Source organism: Tachysurus vachellii, chromosome 21 (genome assembly GCF_030014155.1).
Source record: "Tachysurus vachellii isolate PV-2020 chromosome 21, HZAU_Pvac_v1, whole genome shotgun sequence".
NCBI lineage: Eukaryota > Metazoa > Chordata > Actinopteri > Siluriformes > Bagridae > Tachysurus > Tachysurus vachellii.
This window is the reverse complement of record NC_083480.1, coordinates 13,237,332-13,258,621: the sequence shown is the minus strand read 5'-3', so window position 1 is coordinate 13,258,621 and position 21,290 is coordinate 13,237,332. Positions and strand designations below refer to the sequence as shown.

At 38.7% G+C, this 21,290-nt stretch overlaps 2 protein-coding genes across 4 annotated transcripts; one reads left to right on the top strand and one right to left on the bottom strand.

Annotated features, from left to right (window-relative positions):
* Nucleotides 1-1,534: 1,534 nt before the first annotated feature.
* snrpd1 (small nuclear ribonucleoprotein D1 polypeptide) lies at nucleotides 1,535-6,137 on the bottom strand. The gene is made up of 4 exons (XM_060857342.1): nucleotides 5,980-6,137; nucleotides 3,997-4,073; nucleotides 3,621-3,812; nucleotides 1,535-2,032 (listed from the first exon to the last, which is right to left on the bottom strand). The coding sequence occupies exons 1-4, from the start codon at nucleotides 5,991-5,993 to the stop codon at nucleotides 1,956-1,958; spliced, it is 360 nt and encodes a 119-aa protein (XP_060713325.1). The 5' UTR covers nucleotides 5,994-6,137; the 3' UTR covers nucleotides 1,535-1,955.
* A 1,577-nt stretch (nucleotides 6,138-7,714) lies between these two features.
* On the top strand, nucleotides 7,715-20,234 carry clptm1l (CLPTM1 like). Of its 3 annotated transcripts, none has more exons than XM_060897275.1 (17): nucleotides 7,715-8,254; nucleotides 8,420-8,514; nucleotides 9,304-9,493; nucleotides 9,588-9,730; nucleotides 11,166-11,244; nucleotides 11,324-11,441; nucleotides 14,363-14,457; nucleotides 14,561-14,645; nucleotides 14,752-14,855; nucleotides 15,050-15,115; nucleotides 15,227-15,277; nucleotides 15,389-15,471; nucleotides 15,784-15,818; nucleotides 16,999-17,054; nucleotides 17,183-17,227; nucleotides 18,920-19,035; nucleotides 19,125-20,234. In XM_060897275.1, the coding sequence occupies exons 1-17, from the start codon at nucleotides 8,084-8,086 to the stop codon at nucleotides 19,207-19,209; spliced, it is 1,617 nt and encodes a 538-aa protein (XP_060753258.1). In that variant the 5' UTR covers nucleotides 7,715-8,083; the 3' UTR covers nucleotides 19,210-20,234. The 3 variants fall into 3 exon arrangements, with proteins under 3 accessions (XP_060753258.1, XP_060753257.1, XP_060753255.1); XM_060897274.1 differs by having other exon boundaries at nucleotides 9,585-9,730; XM_060897272.1 differs by having other exon boundaries at nucleotides 9,582-9,730.
* Nucleotides 20,235-21,290: the final 1,056 nt, after the last annotated feature.

Here is a 21,290-nt window from a genome sequence, read left to right as displayed (position 1 = left end):
AGTAGAAGTGTCAACATAAAAGTCCTCCATCGATTAGAACGTGTCGAGATTTTGTCATAAACTAATAATTAATAAATATAAGGTGGAACGTGGGGTCGTATTTTAAAGTAAAGTAATTTGTCACGGTTTTTAAGTAGGCCTATATCCACCCCCCAATCTGCTTTATTACAGTAGGTTGATTTGCATGCTCATAGTGTGAATTTTCTGAATATGACGCACTTGTCACGTGTTAATCGTGTTAAAATATTATCTATCTATCCATCTATCTGTGGTTAAGGTGTTGGATTACTGATCAAAAGGTCATTGGTTCGAATCCCAGGTCCACCAAGCTGTCACTGCTGGGGCCCCTGAGCAAGGCCCTTAACTCTCGATTGCTCAGTTGTATAAACTGAAATAAAAATGTAAGTCACTCTGGATAAAGGTGTCTGCTAAATGTCTCTCATTAATTTTACTAAACTACTAAACATTTGATTTGGTCAGCGAGATCTCTAAAAACCGATATAATATTGAATAAAACATCGAATTGATATTAAATTAAAAAAGAAGATATCTAAAATTTCACTTCTGACAAAATACTCTAACTCTGGTACAAGTATAAATAATTTTAATAGCATGTCATCTCATATCTAGATATCTCTATTATCACAATCGTACTGGATTTTTGTACCATGTTCCACTGATTAAACACAATCACATACACACACACACACACACACAAACACTAAACTGACCCAACTGTGCATTTCCGAATCATTGGGGTGGGACCCACATGGGTATCTTCTGTACATTTATCAGTGGAAATGATTTAAGGCACTTAGTCTGTGCTTATAGACTGGAGCTTACGGTCTGCTCTTTAATAAGCTTTTGGAGTAATATTTTTAGGAAGTTTTCCTCGACAAGGCCGTTTTCTTCCACTCGTCTGGGAGTAAATAAGGGTTTAATATGAACTTCTGAGGATGCATGTTTATTTGGAACATTATAACAAAGACTTAAAGGTTTAAGTGTAAAGTAAATGCTGTGGAGCTCAGTGTTATGTTCAGATTTACAGCACTGTTAATAATTAAACAGCTCAAGTTCAGATTAAAGAATGAAATGAACCAGAATTAGACACAATTAAGTCTTCATGAATTGCACATGATTAACCCCTCAGAGATGTACAGTAGTGATTGAAACTGTTATGACAGCTATATCACTGGTGGGGTCTCACTAAATGTAAACTTATTTATCTGACCTCAAATCAGTCAGATTCCTGTTTTTCCTTCATCCTCGTACTGTGTAAAAGCAGAAATAAAGCACCAAATAAACCTGTTTCCCCCAACCCAGTCCTTTGAAGGTAATGAAAATAATTACACAATCACATGTTGCATTATTGTGGCTGGGAAGCTGTTTTTTTTTTTTTGCTGAATTTCTTCTAACAGTTTAATCATTTAAAATTCTCTCACCCACACAAACCCAAATAGGTAAATGTAATAACCTTGAAATAACTCATAACAATCTGATCCACTGTGGGAAAGAATATAATTATAGACAGATGTAAAGATGTCCTCAAAAGTTTTATTTTCTTTGCTGATATGTATGCAGTATAAACTGCACTGTACATAGTTTCCTGTGTTTTATTATTAAAAAGTAGCTTCGCTTGCATTTAATCGACTACAGAGAACACAAACATAAAGAGCAAAAACAATCCGGCTCAAGGCGACACATCAATAATACTTGATTATTTGAATCCACAGAACCTTAACTCTGAATATCATTAGAAAAAAAAAAAAACTAATAATATAAACTTGTCACTTTCCCTCACATCATATTTCCAGTCACACAATTAATTCACTGAAGGACAAAAAGCACTCTTCAAAAAAGTTGAGTTTAATGTACAAAAGAAAAATGAATCAATATTTCCAAATGGGAAAAACAAGTCCTGTACACACTGGAAAAACGAGGGAGACTTAAACGATTCATCTCCTTGGCCCGCCTCTTCCACGTCCTCTTCCTCTTCCTCTGCCACGTCCTCTTCCACGTCCACGGCCGGCCACTGTGATGAGGACGAGATTAAGATAATCAGTGAGAGGACAGGCCATGAGCTGGACATTTCAGACCACTACCACTTAGTAAGAAACACAGGTACACAAGTAAAGCTAAATCGTTAATGATCTAGTCACCGAACAGTCTTATATTCTTTAAAGTGAACAATTCTGCAGAAATGTGGGTGAAATCTGCACTGACGTGAAAGGCACGATCAAGTGAAAAGCCACTGCAACGTTCGACCAAATCTACACAACATACTACAGTAAAATAAGAGCATTTAATTTAATCACAACTGTAATCGATCATGCATTTAATGCCGTTATTATACTACACCCCAATTTTATTTACACCTCTTACAGCACCATTAGTAATGAAATATGACTTCAGAGTGAGTCGTATAACAAAATCATACTTAATACTTAAACATTTCTCTGATATATAAATCAACTCAGTTAACTTCTTATTCTAAAAGTCTATAGAAAGGAGAGATCTTTATTAATATATTATAATTTTCAAAACAAACATAAAATCGGTCATCTGGAGGTGCTCTAAAAAAATTGCACATCTGGATTACAACATTATTTACCATGTGACTGATATATTAGTCACATCGCTAAGCTCTTCGAGTCATTCACTACAGTCCAACATTCCCCACTGCACACACTCAGTGTGATACTTAACGTGTGATGCTTTTAAACAAGGATTAACACACAGCAGCTTTACAGAATGTTGAAATGACTTCATATTGTGATAAACGGTCAATTACATTGTGATTTATCTAAAAGTGATTTAAGAAAATGTAAAATCTGTTAAAGTCTGTTAAAAGTGGATAATAACCCTGCTGGGATAAATCATCTTCATAAAGAGTCCTTTTCAAATGGCTCATGATGTATTAAAGGTGGGGTCTCCGATATTTGAGAAATGCTTTAGAAAACTGAGTCGGGACGACAAGCTAAACAAAAATCAAAACAAACGTGTGGCCAGTTGAGCCGAAAGGGGCGTGTCTTGTCAATATGTGCGGAGAGAGTGTTCAGTGCGCATGTGTGACATTAGCAGAAAGCGGTTTTAACATTGACATGGAGGATAAAAACAAAGAAAGGCTTACAATAAGGCAAGAAGTAGGACCGTGTTAATATAGGATCAGCTTTCCAGCGCTGGAGAGAACTGAAGGAGCAGGAAGTTGGCGCATATTCACAGATTGGAGTTTCCTGAGTCAATAACTCCTGAGCTAAACGCTGTTACTACACAAATAACACCTCTTTTCTATCGTAGTAATGTAGAGACGCAGCTACAACCGTGTTTTGCTAGTAACAGCGTGTAGCTCAGGAATCTCCAATAATGTCACACATGCGAACTGAACACTCTCTCCGCCCATATTGACAAGACACGCCCCTTTCTGCTCATTGGCTACACGTTTGTATTGATTTGTTTTGTTTGGTGGCCCAATAGTTTTCTGAAGCATTTCTCAAATATCGGAGACCCTACCTTTAAGAGAAGAGACATTAGGCTAGAAAGTTGACTATGGCATCTTTTTCACGTTTGTCTCCATACTCCGAGCCGTAACCACGACGACCTGTCTCCATCTTTGCACTTACCCGCCTCTCTCTTCTTCGACTTGATTTTGGGCTCAATGTCTACCAGCAGGGTGTCGAGGGGAAGGCTGTCGGGCAGGATGAAGTAGCGGATGTTGTTGCCGCGGATGCTCAGTGACTCCAGCTGAGTGGGCTCTCTGTTCTTTAGGGTCATCTTCACCGCTTTCAGGTGAGTGTTCATGCTCACATCCACACCTGATTGAGAGAAAAGAAAAGAAAAAAGCTCTAATTAATTTGCTAGGTTCTCCTGTTCATGCCCTTTATATTGTCCACAACAAACTGCATTTATTAACAAACATTATTACATTAGAGTTTATATTAAGCCCCATAAACTATAGTGTTAGAGCATGAAAGAGAAAGAAATGATTGTGTGCCGTACCTGTGATGGTGCCGTGGACTTGGGTGCCATTCTTCAGCTCAATGGTAACCGTTTCATGGCTCAATTTCATCAAAAATCTGAAACCGCAATAAAACAAAACAATTTTAAAAATGACAGAAGAGTCCATTTAAAAACACAGACCACAAGGTTCCTAACCATAATCCTGTCCTACATATTTCACTGTAACAGAATGTACCAACCCTCCTGAATCAAATCAACTCGAACAGCACTTCCTGTGTAATGTCTGACACCAACCGGCAGCCTAGTGGTTAAGGTGTTGGATTACTGACCAGAAGGTCATGAGTTTGAATCCCAGGTCCACCAAGCCGCCACTACTGGGCCCCTGAACAAGGCCCTTAACCCTCAGTTGTATAAATTGTAAGTCACTCTGGATAAAGGTGTCTGCTAAATGCCAGAAATGTAAAAGTTTAGGATCAACTGATGCTTTAAATAAGAGATTCTTATTCTTTCAATAACGCACTGTGAATCTTCAGAGCTACAATTTCTAATATTTTTCAATATAAATGATTTGAGTGAAGCTGTGAGACTTTTGAGGTCTAAACCAGAGTCGCTGGCCTTAAGTCAGCCACAGAGTCAGTGACCTTACACAGAGTCAGTGACCTTACACAGAGTCAGTGACCTTACACAGAGTCAGTGACCTTACACAGAGTCAGTGACCTTACACAGAGTCAGTGACCTTACACAGAGTCAGTGACCTTACACAGTCACTAAACAAAGTCAATGGTCTAAAACAGAGTCACTAGCCTTAAACAGAGTCACTGGTCTAAAACAGTCACTAAACAGAGTCACTAGCCTTAAACAGAGTCACTAGCCTTAAACAGAGTCACTGGCCTTAAACAGAGTCACTGGCCTTAAACAGAGTCACTGGCCTTAAACAGAGTCACTAAACAGAGTCACTAAACAGAGTCACTAAACAGAGTCACTAAACAGAGTCACTAAACAGAGTCACTAAACAGAGTCACTAGCCTTAAACAGAGTCACTGGTCTAAAACAGTCACTAAACAGAGTCACTAGCCTTAAACAGAGTCACTAGCCTTAAACAGAGTCACTGGTCTAAAAGAGAGTCACTAAACAGAGTCACTAAACAGAGTCACTAAACAGAGTCACTAGCCTTAAACAGAGTCACTGGTCTAAAACAGTCACTAAACAGAGTCACTAGCCTTAAACAGAGTCACTAGCCTTAAACAGAGTCACTAAACACAGTCACTAGCCTTAAACAGAGTCACTAGCCTTAAACAGAGTCACTAGCCTTAAACAGAGTCACTAAACAGAGTCACTAAACAGAGTCACTAAACAGAGTCACTAAACAGAGTCACTAGCCTTAAACAGAGTCACTAAACACAGTCACTAGCCTTAAACACAGTCACTAGCCTTAAACAGAGTCACTAGCCTTAAACAGAGTCACTAGCCTTAAACAGAGTCACTAGCCTTAAACAGAGTCACTAAACAGAGTCACTAGCCTTAAACAGAGTCACTAGCCTTAAACAGAGTCACTAGCCTTAAACAGAGTCACTAGCCTTAAACAGAGTCACTAGCCTTAAACAGAGTCACTAGCCTTAAACAGAGTCACTAGCCTTAAACAGAGTCACTAGCCTTAAACAGAGTCACTAGCCTTAAACAGAGTCACTAGCCTTAAACAGAGTCACTAGCCTTAAACAGTCACTAAACAGAGTCACTAAACAGAGTCACTAGCCTTAAACAGAGTCATTAATGTAAAATAAATGTTTAACGGTTCAGAGGAGAGAAAATCTCCACATTTAACTGAATCCTCCAGTTTTATTGTGACCGTTAAATTCTGTGTGAAAGCTGTAATAACTTTCTCATTGTTTTCATTCATTCCCGCCTTCATCACTTAGCATCTTAGCCGCTAATCACAATCTAACGCCATCCGCCACAATAAGGCGCGTTTCCTTGTGTTTAAGCTCCGGACGGTAATAAAATAAAAACCCCACACAAACTTACCGAACGAGTTTCATGATGGCAGCGGATTTAGGAACAAAACCCTTTTACTGAAGTGCAGCTAAAAATCGTAGCACAACGACAGAAACTCGTCGAACGCCACGGAAACACAGACAACTTCCGGTGTAAAACGGAAGAACTCCTTCACGGTTCGACAAAGATTTGTTGCCAAGCTTTGCGACAATCAACATGTTTGTCATTTCAAATGTTAATTCGATATAAAATTAAATTTAATTATACGTATTTAATTACTAGTGGGTTGTTTATTTGTTGATTAGAAATATTTAAATATATAGATTTAACCCGGAGTTTGTATTAATTAATAAACAGGACTGAAAAAGTTTTATTTACAAAAATAAAATTTGTATATGTGGCCTGATCATTAATTGTTGTCCTTACAGAATACACAACCACTTCTAAAATCTAGACTATTATATTATTTTATATTATATTATAATATTTTATTATTTTATTTTATTTTATTATAGTGGCTTTTGTTTCATGAAATAAAAAATCAGAGCTGGTATTTATTTGAACCATAATATTTGCTGGTTTTTGAAACCTAGTTTGTGAATATTTGTGTTAATTTAAATGAAGGCTATAAACCCACTACGGAAGCGTATTGCATTCATTTGAGGAAAAAAAAAATCTACTCTGTTTTTCTGAATTAACGAGTTAATTATCTCAGAATTATGAGATAATTTTTCATGAATAAAAATAAGTTTTTTGCTCTGTTTTTCTGAATTAACGACTTAACTATCTCAAAATTATGAGATAAATGTTTTTTGAAAAACATTTTTTTCACTCTGTTTTTATGAATTAAAGACTTAATTATCTCAGAATTATGAGATCATTTTTCATGAATAAAAATAAGTTTTTTGCTCTGTTTTTCTGAATTAACGACTTAATTATCTCAGAATTATGAGATCATTTTTCATGAATAAAAATACGTTTTTTTGCTCTGTTTTTCTGAATTAACGACTTAATTATCTCAGAATTATGAGATAATTTTTCTTGAATAAAAATAAGTTTTTTGCTCTGTTTTTCTGAATTAACGACTTAATTATCTCAGAATTATGAGATAATTTTTCTTGAATAAAAATAAGTTTTTTGCTCTGTTTTTCTGAATTAACGACTTAATTATCTCAAAATTATGAGATAAATGTTTTTTGAAAAACATTTTTTTCACTCTGTTTTTTTATGAATTAATGACTTAATTATCTCAGAATTATGAGATCATTTTCCATAAAAAAAAAAAAAAAAGTTAATTGTTCTGTTTTTCTGAATTAATGAGATTTTAGGTGGATTGCATGGAAATAAACACGTCCCGCCTTTCAAGTTTAATCCGGTTTTATTTTACTTGCAACTTTTACTTTTATTTTATTTGCAATCTACCTAAAATAGAGCTCCTGGCAGGATTTTGAGGGATCTCATTAATTCAGAAAAGCAGAACAATTAATTTTTTTTTTTTTTATGAAAAATGATCTCATAATTCTGAGATAATTAAGTCGTTAATTCAGAAACACAGCAAAAAAACTTCTTTTTATTCATGAAAAATGATCTCATAATTCTGAGATAATTAAGTCGTTAATTCGGAAAAACAGTGTAGTTTTTTTTTCCTCAAGTGAATGCAATACGCTTCCGTAATAAGCACTTTTTCACAAGTGTTAAAAAAATGCAAGTCAGTAGGGCGGGTTTTTAGTTTTGTTTTGAGGATTAAGGAGTTAATCTGGCAACACGGAAAAAACAACCCTTTCAACACGGAAGTCAAAACGGTTCTGATTGTAAACCTGGACTGAGGAAACCGCTTCAAAAATTAGTGTAAAGCTGCGATTTTATTCCGAATCCCGCTGCTTTCTGCGTGCATTGAGACAGTTTACAGGATTGTACATCAGTAGGATTTGTTGTTATGATGCTTTAGACTGTGATGTCAGGAAGCTGGTTGAAGGATCAGGGACTGAAACGTGTCACAAGCTGCGCGTGCAGCAACACTGGGGCATGTCGGGTAACACGTGCCGGCTGTTTCACGTCATGAGTGTGGTGTAGCTGTACACATCAGTATTGTTAATCCGGTCAGATAGAGAAACAGGTGAGTAAAGGAGGCAACATGAGCATGTTTCAGAAGACCTCACTGACCACCATCATAGTGGGGGTTTTCATCGTCTACGTGCTGCACACGTGTTGGGTGATGTACGGAATCGTGTATACAAAACCATGTGAAAAGCCCAGAGGTGAAACCTGCATCAGTCCTTATCTTGCAGGAAAACCTCGCCTGCAGGTGATGCATCATGCACCATGTCTATCATTCCCTTGTTTTCAGATCATGTCTTTGCTGATAAGTTCCTCTTGTGCACCTGTATATGTGGTGAGATGGAGGGAATGACAGCTTGGTGTCAGGAACAAGTCTAACACGTGTGTTGTATGTAATGCTTGTGATTTACAGATGAGCATCTATACAGCTCCGCGTGCCAACGCTGATGGAGGACACACGCTGGTCCACAGAGAGGATGATTTTGATGTGCACACTAAGTTTGAGAGGTAAAGATTTTCAGCATGCAAGCAGGAATGTCAGTGGTGTAGGCTTTAGTTCGTTGCAGGAAACATGCTGCTCGTGCTACACAACTCAAAATGTTCATAACGCAGTAAACCGGATGTGACTTGTCTCCTGGGACGCTCACATAGTTCGCCATCGTTCTATGCATCTTGTCCTTTTTTATTTCTCTTGCATCACAGTGATTTGTCAGTGATTCAGAATCAGAATCAGAAAGGTCTTTATTGCCAAGTATGTTTTTACATACAAGGAATTTGTTCTAGTACATAAGCTCCACAGTGTAAAAACAGAATGGTATTGATAAGGCATGAATACTTATAATAAATGCAGTTATACAGTGGATAATAAAGGCAGTTGTATGTACAGTGGATACATTGTATGTACAGTATTCTACTTATTAAATGACCGTATAACGTTTCTTACTTTTTATCCCTTTACAGTTACAGTTAACGTAGTTGAACGTCCACAAGACCGCAGTTTGTTTATTAGTTTGTTATCAAAATCACTAATCGGACCCTCGTCTTCTTTTCTGTCTTCTAAAGTAAAGAAGACAAAAACGCAGCTTGTCACGTTACTGAGAAACCAGAAAGTGTAAAGTCATATAAATATTCTTGTCTTCTCAAGTATTTTTGGTCACATGATGGTCACTCTGATACAAAACTCTTTCAGAAATGAGCTCTGGTCAAGAACCATAAACAATATTCAGACCCAAGACACAAGAAGTAAGACTTATTGGACAAACTCGGGACGGGTGTTTTTTGTTTCTCTCTCTGAAGGTTAATAAACGTGTCCCTGCCGAAGAAGACACGGCAGAACGGAACGCTATACGGCATGGTGTTTGTCCATCAGGCGGGAATCTCTCCATGGCAGGATCCACGCCAAGTGCATCTGGTCACACAGCTCACTACGTACATGCTGCCCAAACCTCCAGAGGTCAGCCTGATCACCGGCCAGGAGCTGCCCCAGGTGAGACTCTCCCTAATATCTGATATTAACAGATGCTTTTTACTCAAAGCCACCAAACTGTGACTGTTCATGAATCTTGTTAACACAGCAGCAGGAGCAGAGAACCCCAGGTGGTAATGGAGAGGCGGACCGACCCGTGTCTCACTGGCGCTCGCGTCTCACGCTGAACATTGTGGCTGAGAACTTCATGTTCGACCGAGAGGCCATACCGAGTGACGTGCATCGCTATATGAGAGTGTGAGTTTTTTCAAGTACATTTTGTTACTTAGAAGATGAGATGTGAGCTTATTCTGACTGTAAGAATTCTCTAAATGTCTGAATCTTGACTGCTTATTTTGTGTTAGTTTAGCATTATGTAGTGCAGGGTTAGTCTTGTGTAGCCAGATCTTCGGAATGACAGCAGAACATCAGGACTCATTGTCAGTGTTTATTGACCAATGGCCTAAAGGACTGCCCAAGAGGACATTAGACTGACATCTAAAGCAACCAATCACAGTTCAGGTTGTTTAGTGTCTCGTTTACACAGAACGTCATGCAACCACAGGGTTTCGCTGATCCTCAAAATTGCTTTGTCACAGTTGTAAAAATGGCTTCCTTCTACCATGAGGGAAGTCGAGTTTTCCGAACACACCGGCTTTGTTTCCAGGTGGACCATTTAAAACTCAACACACACACGTCTCCTGGAAATCCTGTATAACCCAGTTCTGAATTCAGACCTCAGCACTTTCAGGCTGTAGCTGCTGGACTCTGCTCTCTGCATGATTTCCTTTTTTATCTCTTGTATGCTTACTTTCTGTTTTGCTTTTTTTTTTTCTTTCCTGCTTGCTACTATATTTCTTTTCATTTTCACCAAGACGCAAACATTTTTCCTCGTTATTATCTTTTAGTAAAGTTTTGGAAAAGCTGATTTTCAGCTTGGAGGTAAAACTAAAACTTGCTATGTATATTAGATGGATGGCTGAATTTTTCAGGTTTTACCAGAAAACGTTAGTTTATAGAGATGTGATGAGGTGCTGACGTGTGTCACTGCATTCTAACCAGGGTTTTCGTACAGGAAGTGCTGGAGGAATGTGCTTTTAGTGTATTTGGGAACACGCCTGACGTTGGCATGTAGTATAAGAGGAAGTATTCTGCTCACTGTAGGTTGACACATACAGTACCTGATCTGTGACTTGTCTCTGGTTGGATTTCTTCATACCGAAGTTTCAGACACGGACAAACCTTAGACAGGAATGGCACAGAATCTATGCACAGTCTTTTTGTCTTGAATATGAATTTAAATTGGTTTGCTGTCTCTTCTTAGATTAATATTTCTATAATCCCGCTAATACGAAACATCAGATAGGATTTGATAATATATTAGTGTGTAATTGACACCAATAAGCAACTTAAACTTGACAGTATATTATGCGTATTAATATTAACGTGCAGCAAATATTTACAAATGAAATAAAAAAATAAAAAAAAAAATTATTCTTTTTTCCATCACATTTATTTATTTACTTTTATTATATATAATGAGTGCTGATGATCCAGTTCTCCAATCTGCATTTGTAGTGAGGCCATTTGTCAGCAGAACTACACACAGATGTACTGATATTTTTATTTAGTTATTTTTACAGAATATTTCCTTACTCCCTGTCTGTATGTCTTTTTTTTTTATTTTTTTTAGGTTTCAGAGTGGGAAGAAGTTTGTGTACCTGCCACTGCTGTTTATAGACGAGCTGAGTAACCGAGTGAAAGATTTAGTGGTATGTGTTTGACTGATTACACAGTGAGATGACTTGTGTGTTTGTAGATGCACCTCATGTTCATTCATGTGTTTTTCAGGAGATAAACAGCAGCACCACTGAGTTGCCGCTCACCATTTCATACGACACCATCACGCTCGGAAAGCTGCGCTTCTGGATCCACATGCAGGACGCCGTGTACTCGCTGCAGCAGTTCGGTGAGAAGCGGAACACGGTCTTTCCTGTGTGTCGTGAGATATGATGATGTTTACATAACGCCATCTGGAGAGCTTAGGAGTGCTGAATGTTAGCTTTCTTTTGGCTTTATGTCTGTGGTTTTAATCTTAGGATTTGTGGGTAGGATTAGTGGGATACTGTGTCCTACTGCCTGGTGTAGAGAGAGAGAGAGAAAGAGAGAGAGAGAGAGAGAGAGAGAGCGGCAGAGAGAGAAAGAGAGTGGTAGAGAGAGAGAGAGTGGTAGAGAGAGAGAGAAAGAGAGTGGTAGAGAGAGAGAGAAAGAGAGTGGTAGAGAGAGAGAGAAAGAGAGTGGTAGAGAGAGAGAGAGAGAGAGAGAGAGCGGCAGAGAGAGAAAGAGAGTGGTAGAGAGAGAGAGAGTGGTAGAGAGAGAGAGAAAGAGAGTGGTAGAGAGAGAGAGAAAGAGAGTGGTAGAGAGAGAGAGAAAGAGAGTGGTAGAGAGAGAGAGAAAGAGAGTGGTAGAGAGAGAGAGAAAGAGAGTGGTAGAGAGAGAGAGAGAAAGAGAGTGGTAGAGAGAGAGAGAGAGAAAGAGAGTGGTAGAGAGAGAGAGAGAGAGAGAAAGAGAGTGGTAGAGAGAGAGAGAGAAAGAGTGGTAGAGAGAGAGAGAGAAAGAGAGTGGTAGAGAGAGAGAGAAAGAGAGTGGTAGAGAGAGAGAGAAAGAGAGTGGTAGAGAGAGAGAGAAAGAGAGTGGTAGAGAGAGAGAGAGAAAGAGAGTGGTAGAGAGAGAGAAAGAGAGTGGTAGAGAGAGAGAGAGAAAGAGAGTGGTAGAGAGAGAGAGAGAAAGAGAGTGGTAGAGAGAGAGAGAGAAAGAGAGTGGTAGAGAGAGAGAGAGAAAGAGAGTGGTAGAGAGAGAGAGAGAAAGAGAGTGGTAGAGAGAGAGAGAGAAAGAGAGTGGTAGAGAGAGAGAGAGAAAGAGAGTGGTAGAGAGAGAGAGAGAGAAAGAGAGTGGTAGAGAGAGAGAGAGAGAAAGAGAGTGGTAGAGAGAGAGAGAGAAAGAGTGGTAGAGAGAGAGAGAGAAAGAGAGTGGTAGAGAGAGAGAGAAAGAGAGTGGTAGAGAGAGAGAGAAAGAGAGTGGTAGAGAGAGAGAGAGAAAGAGAGTGGTAGAGAGAGAGAGAAAGAGAGTGGTAGAGAGAGAGAGAAAGAGTGGTAGAGAGAGAGAGAGAAAGAGAGTGGTAGAGAGAGAGAGAGAAAGAGAGTGGTAGAGAGAGAGAGAAAGAGAGTGGTAGAGAGAGAGAGAAAGAGAGTGGTAGAGAGAGAGAGAGAGAAAGAGAGTGGTAGAGAGAGAGAAAGAGAGTGGTAGAGAGAGAGAGAAAGAGAGTGGTAGAGAGAGAGAGAGAAAGAGAGTGGTAGAGAGAGAGAGAGAAAGAGAGTGGTAGAGAGAGAGAGAGAAAGAGAGTGGTAGAGAGAGAGAGAGAAAGAGAGTGGTAGAGAGAGAGAGAGAAAGAGAGTGGTAGAGAGAGAGAGAGAGAAAGAGAGTGGTAGAGAGAGAGAGAAAGAGAGTGGTAGAGAGAGAGAGAGAGAAAGAGAGTGGTAGAGAGAGAGAAAGAGAGTGGTAGAGAGAGAGAGAAAGAGAGTGGTAGAGAGAGAGAGAAAGAGAGTGGTAGAGAGAGAGAGAGAGTGGTAGAGAGAGAGAGAAAGAGAGAGAGAGAGAAAGAGAGTGGCAGAGAGAGAGAGAAAGAGAGTGGTAGAGAGAGAGAGAAAGAGAGCGGTAGAGAGAGAGAGAGAAAGAGAGTGGTAGAGAGAGAGAGAGAGAAAGAGAGAGAGAGAGACAGAGAGAGAAAGAGAGTGGTAGAGAGAGAAACAGAGGTAAAGAGAGAGGCAGAGAGAAAGAGAGAGGCAAAGAGTGGTAGAGAGAAAGAGAGTGGTACAGAGAGAGGTAGAGAGAAAGAAAGAGAGAGGTAGAGAAGAAAAAGAGGTAAAGAGAGAGAGGTAGAAAGTGGTGTTGTTCTTCAGCTACTTCCTGTTTCCTGCTCTCTGCTCCTCAGCCGATCATCTGTTCCACATGTGTGATTTTGGGCACTGAAAGTTAACCCCGTGTCAGTTCCCTACTGGTGAATCAAACCCATGCTGTGGACGCAAGAGCTCGGGATCACGCCGCTGTTCCAACAGTGACCCAATCCGCTGGCTATAAATACAGCAAATAAATTCAGATCATAATCACATGTCCCACTAGCATTAAGGGATCATAAACACCTTTTACTGACGAAAGCAAACCACCGTGTCACGTTATGGCTGTAACTTCATGAATCCAGCTTTTTAAATGTTTAAAGGATTAAGAAAAGCAGGCGAGTTGTACAGCGGTTACAATCAGAATTAAAACACATTGTATTCATATTCACAGTTGGAATAAACAGTGTTTACATTTTGACGTTGCTTACGATTGTTTAAAATGAATCAGCTTTAGATTAAGAAATGAAAATCCTCTAGAAGGAAGCAAAGAATGACATGAAGCTAGTGCTGCTTTATAACTCTTTCAGGTGACCAGTTAATTAGGTTTAGGGCAATTAAACGGAACTCACAGCCTCAGGGTCCGTGGTTCGAACATGAGCGTAGTCGCCATCTGTGTGGACTTTCTGTGCGTGTGTTGCATGCCTTGTGTTCGCATGGGATTTCTCTGGGTTCTCAGAAATGAAGATAAGGTGTTAGATGAACTGCTATACAAAGCTGCTTGTAGGTGTGTGTGTGATTACTGTACGCTGTGATGTACATCATGAAGTGTGTATTCCTGCCTCAAACCCAGTGTTCCCAGTATATACACTGGATCTATGGCATGTCTGACGAGTAAAAGAATTCGAGATAGTGATTTTCACCGTAGACCTGTTTTAAGAATTGTTCTAATCCAAACGCTCTAAACTGCAGTTGCTAAAATATCTTGCTGTTGTAGGTTTCACCGAAAAGGACGCGGATGAAATCAAGGGCATTTTTGTCGACACCAATCTCTACTTCCTCGCCCTGACCTTCTTTGTCGCCGCCTTTCATGTGAGTAGATTTATCCGTCTTACGTTCGAAGATATCCTTTAAGCCGTCGGAAAGAACGTAGCTGTTTTACCGCGATGCATTTAAACGCCGTTGTTCTTCTCAGCTCTTGTTCGACTTCCTGGCGTTTAAAAATGATATCAGCTTTTGGAAGCAGAAGAAGAGCATGGTGGGAATGTCCAGCAAAGCAGGTATCACAGCTACAGTACATGTTTTTTCTTCTGTAGTGCGCGGCATGCGTTAGTGACTTTAGGAGCACCGATGTTCATATGATTGTGTGATTGTGTGCTTTTCCAGTGCTCTGGAGGTGCTTCAGCACTATAGTGATTTTCCTCTACCTGCTCGATGAACAGACGAGCCTGCTGGTGCTCATCCCTGCTGGAATAGGATCTCTGATCGAGGTGCATCCAAACAGCACAGCAACACTAATAATAATAATAATAATAGGAAAAAAAAGTTTTTGGATAAATTTGCAATTTGGATTTTAGAATTCCGAAGAAAGACTAAAAATGTACAATAAATAAACACACTACAAATGTGCACGATCAAGCAGGAAGCGACGATAATACAGGAAACGCTCGGTTTTCTTTTACAGGTGTGGAAAGTAAAGAAAGCCTTCAAAATCTACATTTTCTGGAAAGGGATTACTCCAACGTTCATGGTGAGCGTGTCGATTTGTCTCTGGGACACGTGTGCACGATCGTTGTCCACAAAACATCTTTTCAGATTTAACTATACAAGTTTTATAACAGAACAAAAACATCTTTTCCAGTTCGGCAAATCCGACGAATCTGAGAAACGGACGGAGAAATACGACAGTTTGGTAGGAAGCGTTGTAGAGCGCGATATGTAACGTGTTAAATGCTTTTTTTTTTTTTGGTTTGTTTTTTAGAGCTTAGGGTGTTGAGTATGTTTGCTGTTTGTTGTTTTACAGGCGATGAAATATCTGTCCTACCTGCTGTATCCGCTGTGTGTGGGCGGAGCTATTTACGCACTTGTATTTGTGAAGTATAAAAGGTACAGTGCTTTCTTTAGCATTGCTGTTGATATGTGCAGAGGTGCCAATATTTTCTTGCACGTTTAGGATATTTGAACCCCTGAGTTTTATTTATTTATTTATTTTTCTGCAATTCACACCTGACGCATTTTAAACAATGTTCTCAGCAGCCAAAACACATTAGGGGTTTCATAGTAAAAGTCTGTCTGTTTTTGTTTTGTTTTGGGTTTTTTTTCTTGGTAGTCATATCGGTGCTTGTGTATGAAGAACATGTTTAGACGTTCCACTGCTTTCGCTTGGGTTTTAACTCTGAATGTTTTGTCTCGTAACAGTTGGTACTCCTGGCTGATCAACAGTTTAGTCAACGGTACGTTTTTTTTTTTTAATGAGATATTATCCTGCATTTCATGACATGTCTGTGGAACCTGTAACTTCATAAATCAATGGGGAAGTCGTGGCCTAATGGTTAGAGAGTTTGACTCCTAACCCTAAGGTTGTGGGTTCGAGTCTCGGGCCGGCAATACCACGACTGAGGTGCCCTTGAGCAAGGCACCGAACCCCCCCAACTGCTCCCCGGGCGCCGCAGCATACATGGCTGCCCACTGCTCCGGGTGTGTGTTCACAGTGTGTGTGTGTTCACAGTGTGTGTGTGTGTGTGTGTGTGTTCACTGATGTGTGTGTGCACTTTGGATGGGTTAAATGCAGAGAACGAATTCTGAGTATGGGTCACCGTACTTAGCCGTATGTCACGTCACTTTCACTTTTTCACTTTCAATTGCAACACAAGATTTTGAAGGCATATTGCATAAAAAAAATGCAAAAAAAAGTTACAGCAGTTGAAATCACAACCACTTTTACTTGTGATCGATTTCTTATAGTTATTAATCTGCGTGACTGATAACTTTAATTATCTGGATTTAAATGTAGAAATAACTGCAAACACGTAGGTCTAAATATATTAGAGTGTCGAATCTGATGACACTGTGAGTTAAAAGCTATTTTAAAATAACATTATTATTGTTAGATATTTAAATAATATGCAGAATATTCATTCATTCATTCATCTTCTACCGCTTATCCGAACTATCTCGGGTCACGGGGAGCCTGTGCCTATCTCAGGCGTCATCGGGCATCAAGGCAGGATACACCCTGGACGGAGTGCCAACCCATCGCAGGGCACACACACACACACACACACACACACACACACACTCTCATTCACTCACACAATCACACACTACGGACAATTTTCCAGAGATGTCAATCAACCTACCATGCATGTCTTTGGACCGGGGGAGGAAACCGGAGTACCCGGAGGAAACCCCCGAGGCACACGGAGAACATGCAAACTCCACACACACAAGGTGGAGGCGGGAATCGAACCCCGACCCTGGAGGTGTGAGGCGAACGTGCTAACCACTAAGCCACCGTGCCCCCATGCAGAATATTTTACTATTTAAAAAAATACATACGGTTGAAGGATTTCTTGACTGCAAAACATTTAAGAAAACCTGTTTTAACAAAGACATTTCTCTTTTTCCTTTTAGGAGTATATGCTTTTGGATTCCTCTTCATGCTACCTCAGCTCTTTGTGAACTACAAGGTTCGCATCACTTTACTCACCGCATAATGTTTTGAGTTCGATTGAGACGTTTTTCAGAGTTTGATACAGGAAGGTGTTTAATACCTGTTTTGATCAGTGGTCATTTGGTATTTTCTTCATTCTAACAGTTAAAGTCGGTGGCTCATCTACCCTGGAAGGCCTTTATGTACAAGGTAAGTGGTGTGTCTTAAGAAGTAGTGAAAGGAAAGAGACAGCGGGACATGTGAAGGAATATTCACGGTGGTTTCTTAACCAATAAAACTCACATGCCGACTAGTATGAAGGAGAAAAAAAAATCCTATCGTACTTCGACTTCTCCAGTCGTAAGTACACAGGCAAAAGAATTCAATTGTATTTAATAAATCAGTTTTTAATAACAGAATGTAATATAACACTTGGTTATTTTCTATCAGAAACGTTGCATCCCCCCCCTTAAAAAAAATTCAACTAAGAAGACATTTAATGTGCTGTTTCCCTCCAATCAATTCTAAAACGTATTAAACGTGTATTAAAGCATTGGTATAGGTTCTAAAATATCCATGCTGTATGTTTACACGTTACAACTGCATTCATTTTCCTTTATATTATCAGAACAACATTCAGTTCAATTCAAATTTATTTGTATAGCGCTTTTTACAATGGACATTGTCACAAAGCAGCTTTACAGAACATAAACATAGAACAAAAGATTAATATAAAGAATAATATAAAGATTAATATAATACAAAATTCAAGATTAATATTAGATATATTTAAATGTGTTTGTATTTATCCCCAATGAGCAAGTCTGAGGTGACTCAGGTGACTGTGGTGAGGAAAAACTCCCTTGAATGTTAAAGGAAGAAACCTTGAGAGGAACCAGACTCAAAGGGGAACCTCATCCTCATACGGGTGACACTGGAGGGTGTGATTATAAATATACAGACATCTGAACATATATTCAGACTTTACTGAGTGTATTGACGCATCTGCTCTAACCGAGTCGGTCGTCACTAGTTAACTTAATCACGTCAGGTCTAGAGATCGACGGAGCTATTTTGCTTTTGGCTCTTTGCGAACTGTTCTTGTTGAATGGAGGATAGAAATGTTGCGCTCAGATTATAAGATTATAAGGACAGGCTGAAACGTGAGTATTGTTAGAGAGAATGTCTTGACACCGACGGTGCTGACTGACGTCTCCACTACCGACACTGATGAGTGCGAAAGCTGAACCAGATAAATAAGACAAATATTGGAAAATTAAATGGAGAAACTTGGAGAAACCTGGTTCCTCTTAAGGTTTCTTCATCATATCAATCATCTCAGGAAGTTTTCCTCGCCACTGTCGCCTCCGACTTGTTCATCAGGGATAGATGATAGCGATAAATAGTAACTTAATTTTAAACTTAAAATTGATGTATTTATTTATTTTTATTCTTAATTTTGTTTATTTTTCTGTTTCTATTCTTCTGTAAAGCTGCTTTGAGACAATCTGAATTGTTAAAAGTGAATTGAATTCAATAGAAATATTTTATACCACAGCAATTTACCAACTTAATTGTTCATTTATATTTTTTTATTTATTGCTATTTCATCCTTTTTAAAAGTTACGTATAATTTAGTAGAACGTCTTGTAGAATGCATTTTTAACACAGTTCGTTTATTAGTCTTAGATTTTGTAGAGTGCCTAGAAAGCATAATGTATTTAGAACAAATGCATTAATAATAATAATAATAATAATAATAATAATAATAAATCTGTGATTGGAGTTATAGCTAGCATTATTGTCTGAACTGCTGCGAGTAAAAATGGTCACCAACAATATGTCTCGCTAATAGAATATTTGTAGAGTGTTTGCTTATTTCCAGACGTTTTCCTTCCTCAGGCGTTCAACACTTTTATTGACGACGTCTTTGCCTTCATAATCACCATGCCGACGTCTCATCGGCTGGCCTGCTTCAGGGACGATGCCGTGTTTATTATTTACTTGTATCAGCGATGGTGAGCTGTGTTTTTGTGCTTCAAACGTTCAAATCATAGTGTGAATGAAGTTGCGATTCAGGTGGAAAAACTACATTTGTCTCTCTCAGGCTGTATCCCGTGGACAAGACCAGGGTGAACGAGTACGGCGTGTCTTACGACGAGGAACCGAAACGAAAATCGCACAAAGAGTAAACCAAATCCTCTAATCCTCCTGCAGGAGACATCCACATGGACACCCTGAAACAGCGATGAGGACGTGGACGCACTTTAGATATGGGATCTGCTGTCTTGCTATGGACTTTTGACTATTGTTGTCTATTACATGTGCTTCGTGTTCTCCTGTGTCCTGTTCTCCTAATGTTCCATGTCATAATCCTCAGATGAAAATGAAATCTTCCAATGGAGGGGTGATTACTTATGAGCTGAATTGATTTTATTGAGCTAATTGGGTCAGCGTAAGCCCATAAATGTCTCTGATGTGCTCAGGATAGAGCCGGGTTAGCTCCTTAACACGCGCTTCATTCAATCAGAGCTTATTATTAATGCATACTGTGTCTACATGCTGTTCCCTGCTTATCCCTCTTATGATCCAAATGTCGCTAATTTAATTTGACTGTTTCTCTAATTACTTCCTAATAGTGCTGGAACATAAGCTGAGCTGAAGGCAGGAGTACGATACCTTTCATTAAATAGTGTTTAAAAAAAAAAGAAAAGAAAAGTCACATCCGTGCCAAATGAACAGGAGGTTTGTTAAGTAGTTGAGGGTCCTGATGTGAGATTGTGATGTTTCTGTGTACAGAGTGTGAATGATCTGTGTGGGAGTTTGTGTACTATATTCCACTCAAGTGTTTAAAGGACCTCGATTAGTCATTTATTCATGATATCCATGCTTTGGTTTATGAGGAGGATATTTCTACATGCTTACGATGGTAACGTTTAGCACTTTTTGGCAGATTTTTTTTTTTTTTTTTTTTTTTTAGTCAAAACTGATTGAAGCATTTCAACTGAAAACAAGAGGCAGTAAATAAGTGGGATTGTTTTTCTCCTAATCACCATCAGCTCTGGTCCTTACATTCCTCGTGTTAAGGTTCTCCCAATAACAGTGACGCATGAGACGACACACATATCCATCCATCCATCCATCCGATGTATGTTTTTAATATTCATTTTCTAATGTTCTTATGCTTCTTCAGTGAAATAAATGAAATCCTCCACAAGCGTCTTTCATCTCAGTGATTTCTGATTCAAATCATAAGAAGTCTATAAAAATATAGACAGATTTGTTTTTAAATTAAAACCCTAGTTTATTTATTCTGTTAAGTAGATCTAGCATTTTTCTTTTCGGCTATAAACAGGTGTTGTTTTTAAATCTCTCCAGACTAAATGACATAGAATTGTAAAGCTTATTTCTTACAATGATTTCAATCCATTTAGACGTTATTTTAGATTTATATATTTTAGATTAAGTTCATCTACAGTTGTGATTATAACGACTTGTTTTTCATTCACACAGTCATTTAAAATAAACCTTACATTTAAAGTTATTAATATGTTATCATTTAAAGTCCAGAATGTATTTTAATAAATTGCTATTTAAATGTCTGCGCATTGGTGTGTTATCAGAAAATATTAATATTTTTGATAATTAAATTCAATAAAACGTCTTAATGCATTTGAATACATTACAAATGGAACAAAAACGCACATGTTTATGTACTTTTAAACAGTGTATGATGTGGAATCTGATTAACGTTTCTTAAATATAACACCAGCTTGTACCTATTTGTTAATAAGTTATTTCTCATTTATATACTGTTCATATTTCATCCTTTTACAGTGTCCTTTTTCAGGTTAGATCTGAGGTCATTCTAAACCATTTTCTAGGTCAATAAAGCTAGTTAGTAACCCGTAACCAATCAGCAATGAACTTGTGATGTTGCGTGAGCTCAGAGTCTTTCTGTTTCGAGTTAACAGTCGAGTTGTGGCTACCTGATGACTATTAAATGACTAAAATCTGCTTCCAGATCTCGGACCTGTTGTACAGTGTGTCTCGCTGTCATAACCTCAGTCACTAAACTGTCAGCTCAGATACCTTTATTATCTTATGGCCCCACAGCATGTTTGTTGATCTCTGTTTTGATCTCAGTTAGCTCAGAATGAATAAGCTCAGATTCTAAGTTTCAGATTCTAATTTATTGTATTGCAGATGCTTGTGCTCGCAGGTGCGGATCATGTGTCATGTGTCAAGTCAAACTCATAAAAAATATGCAGCA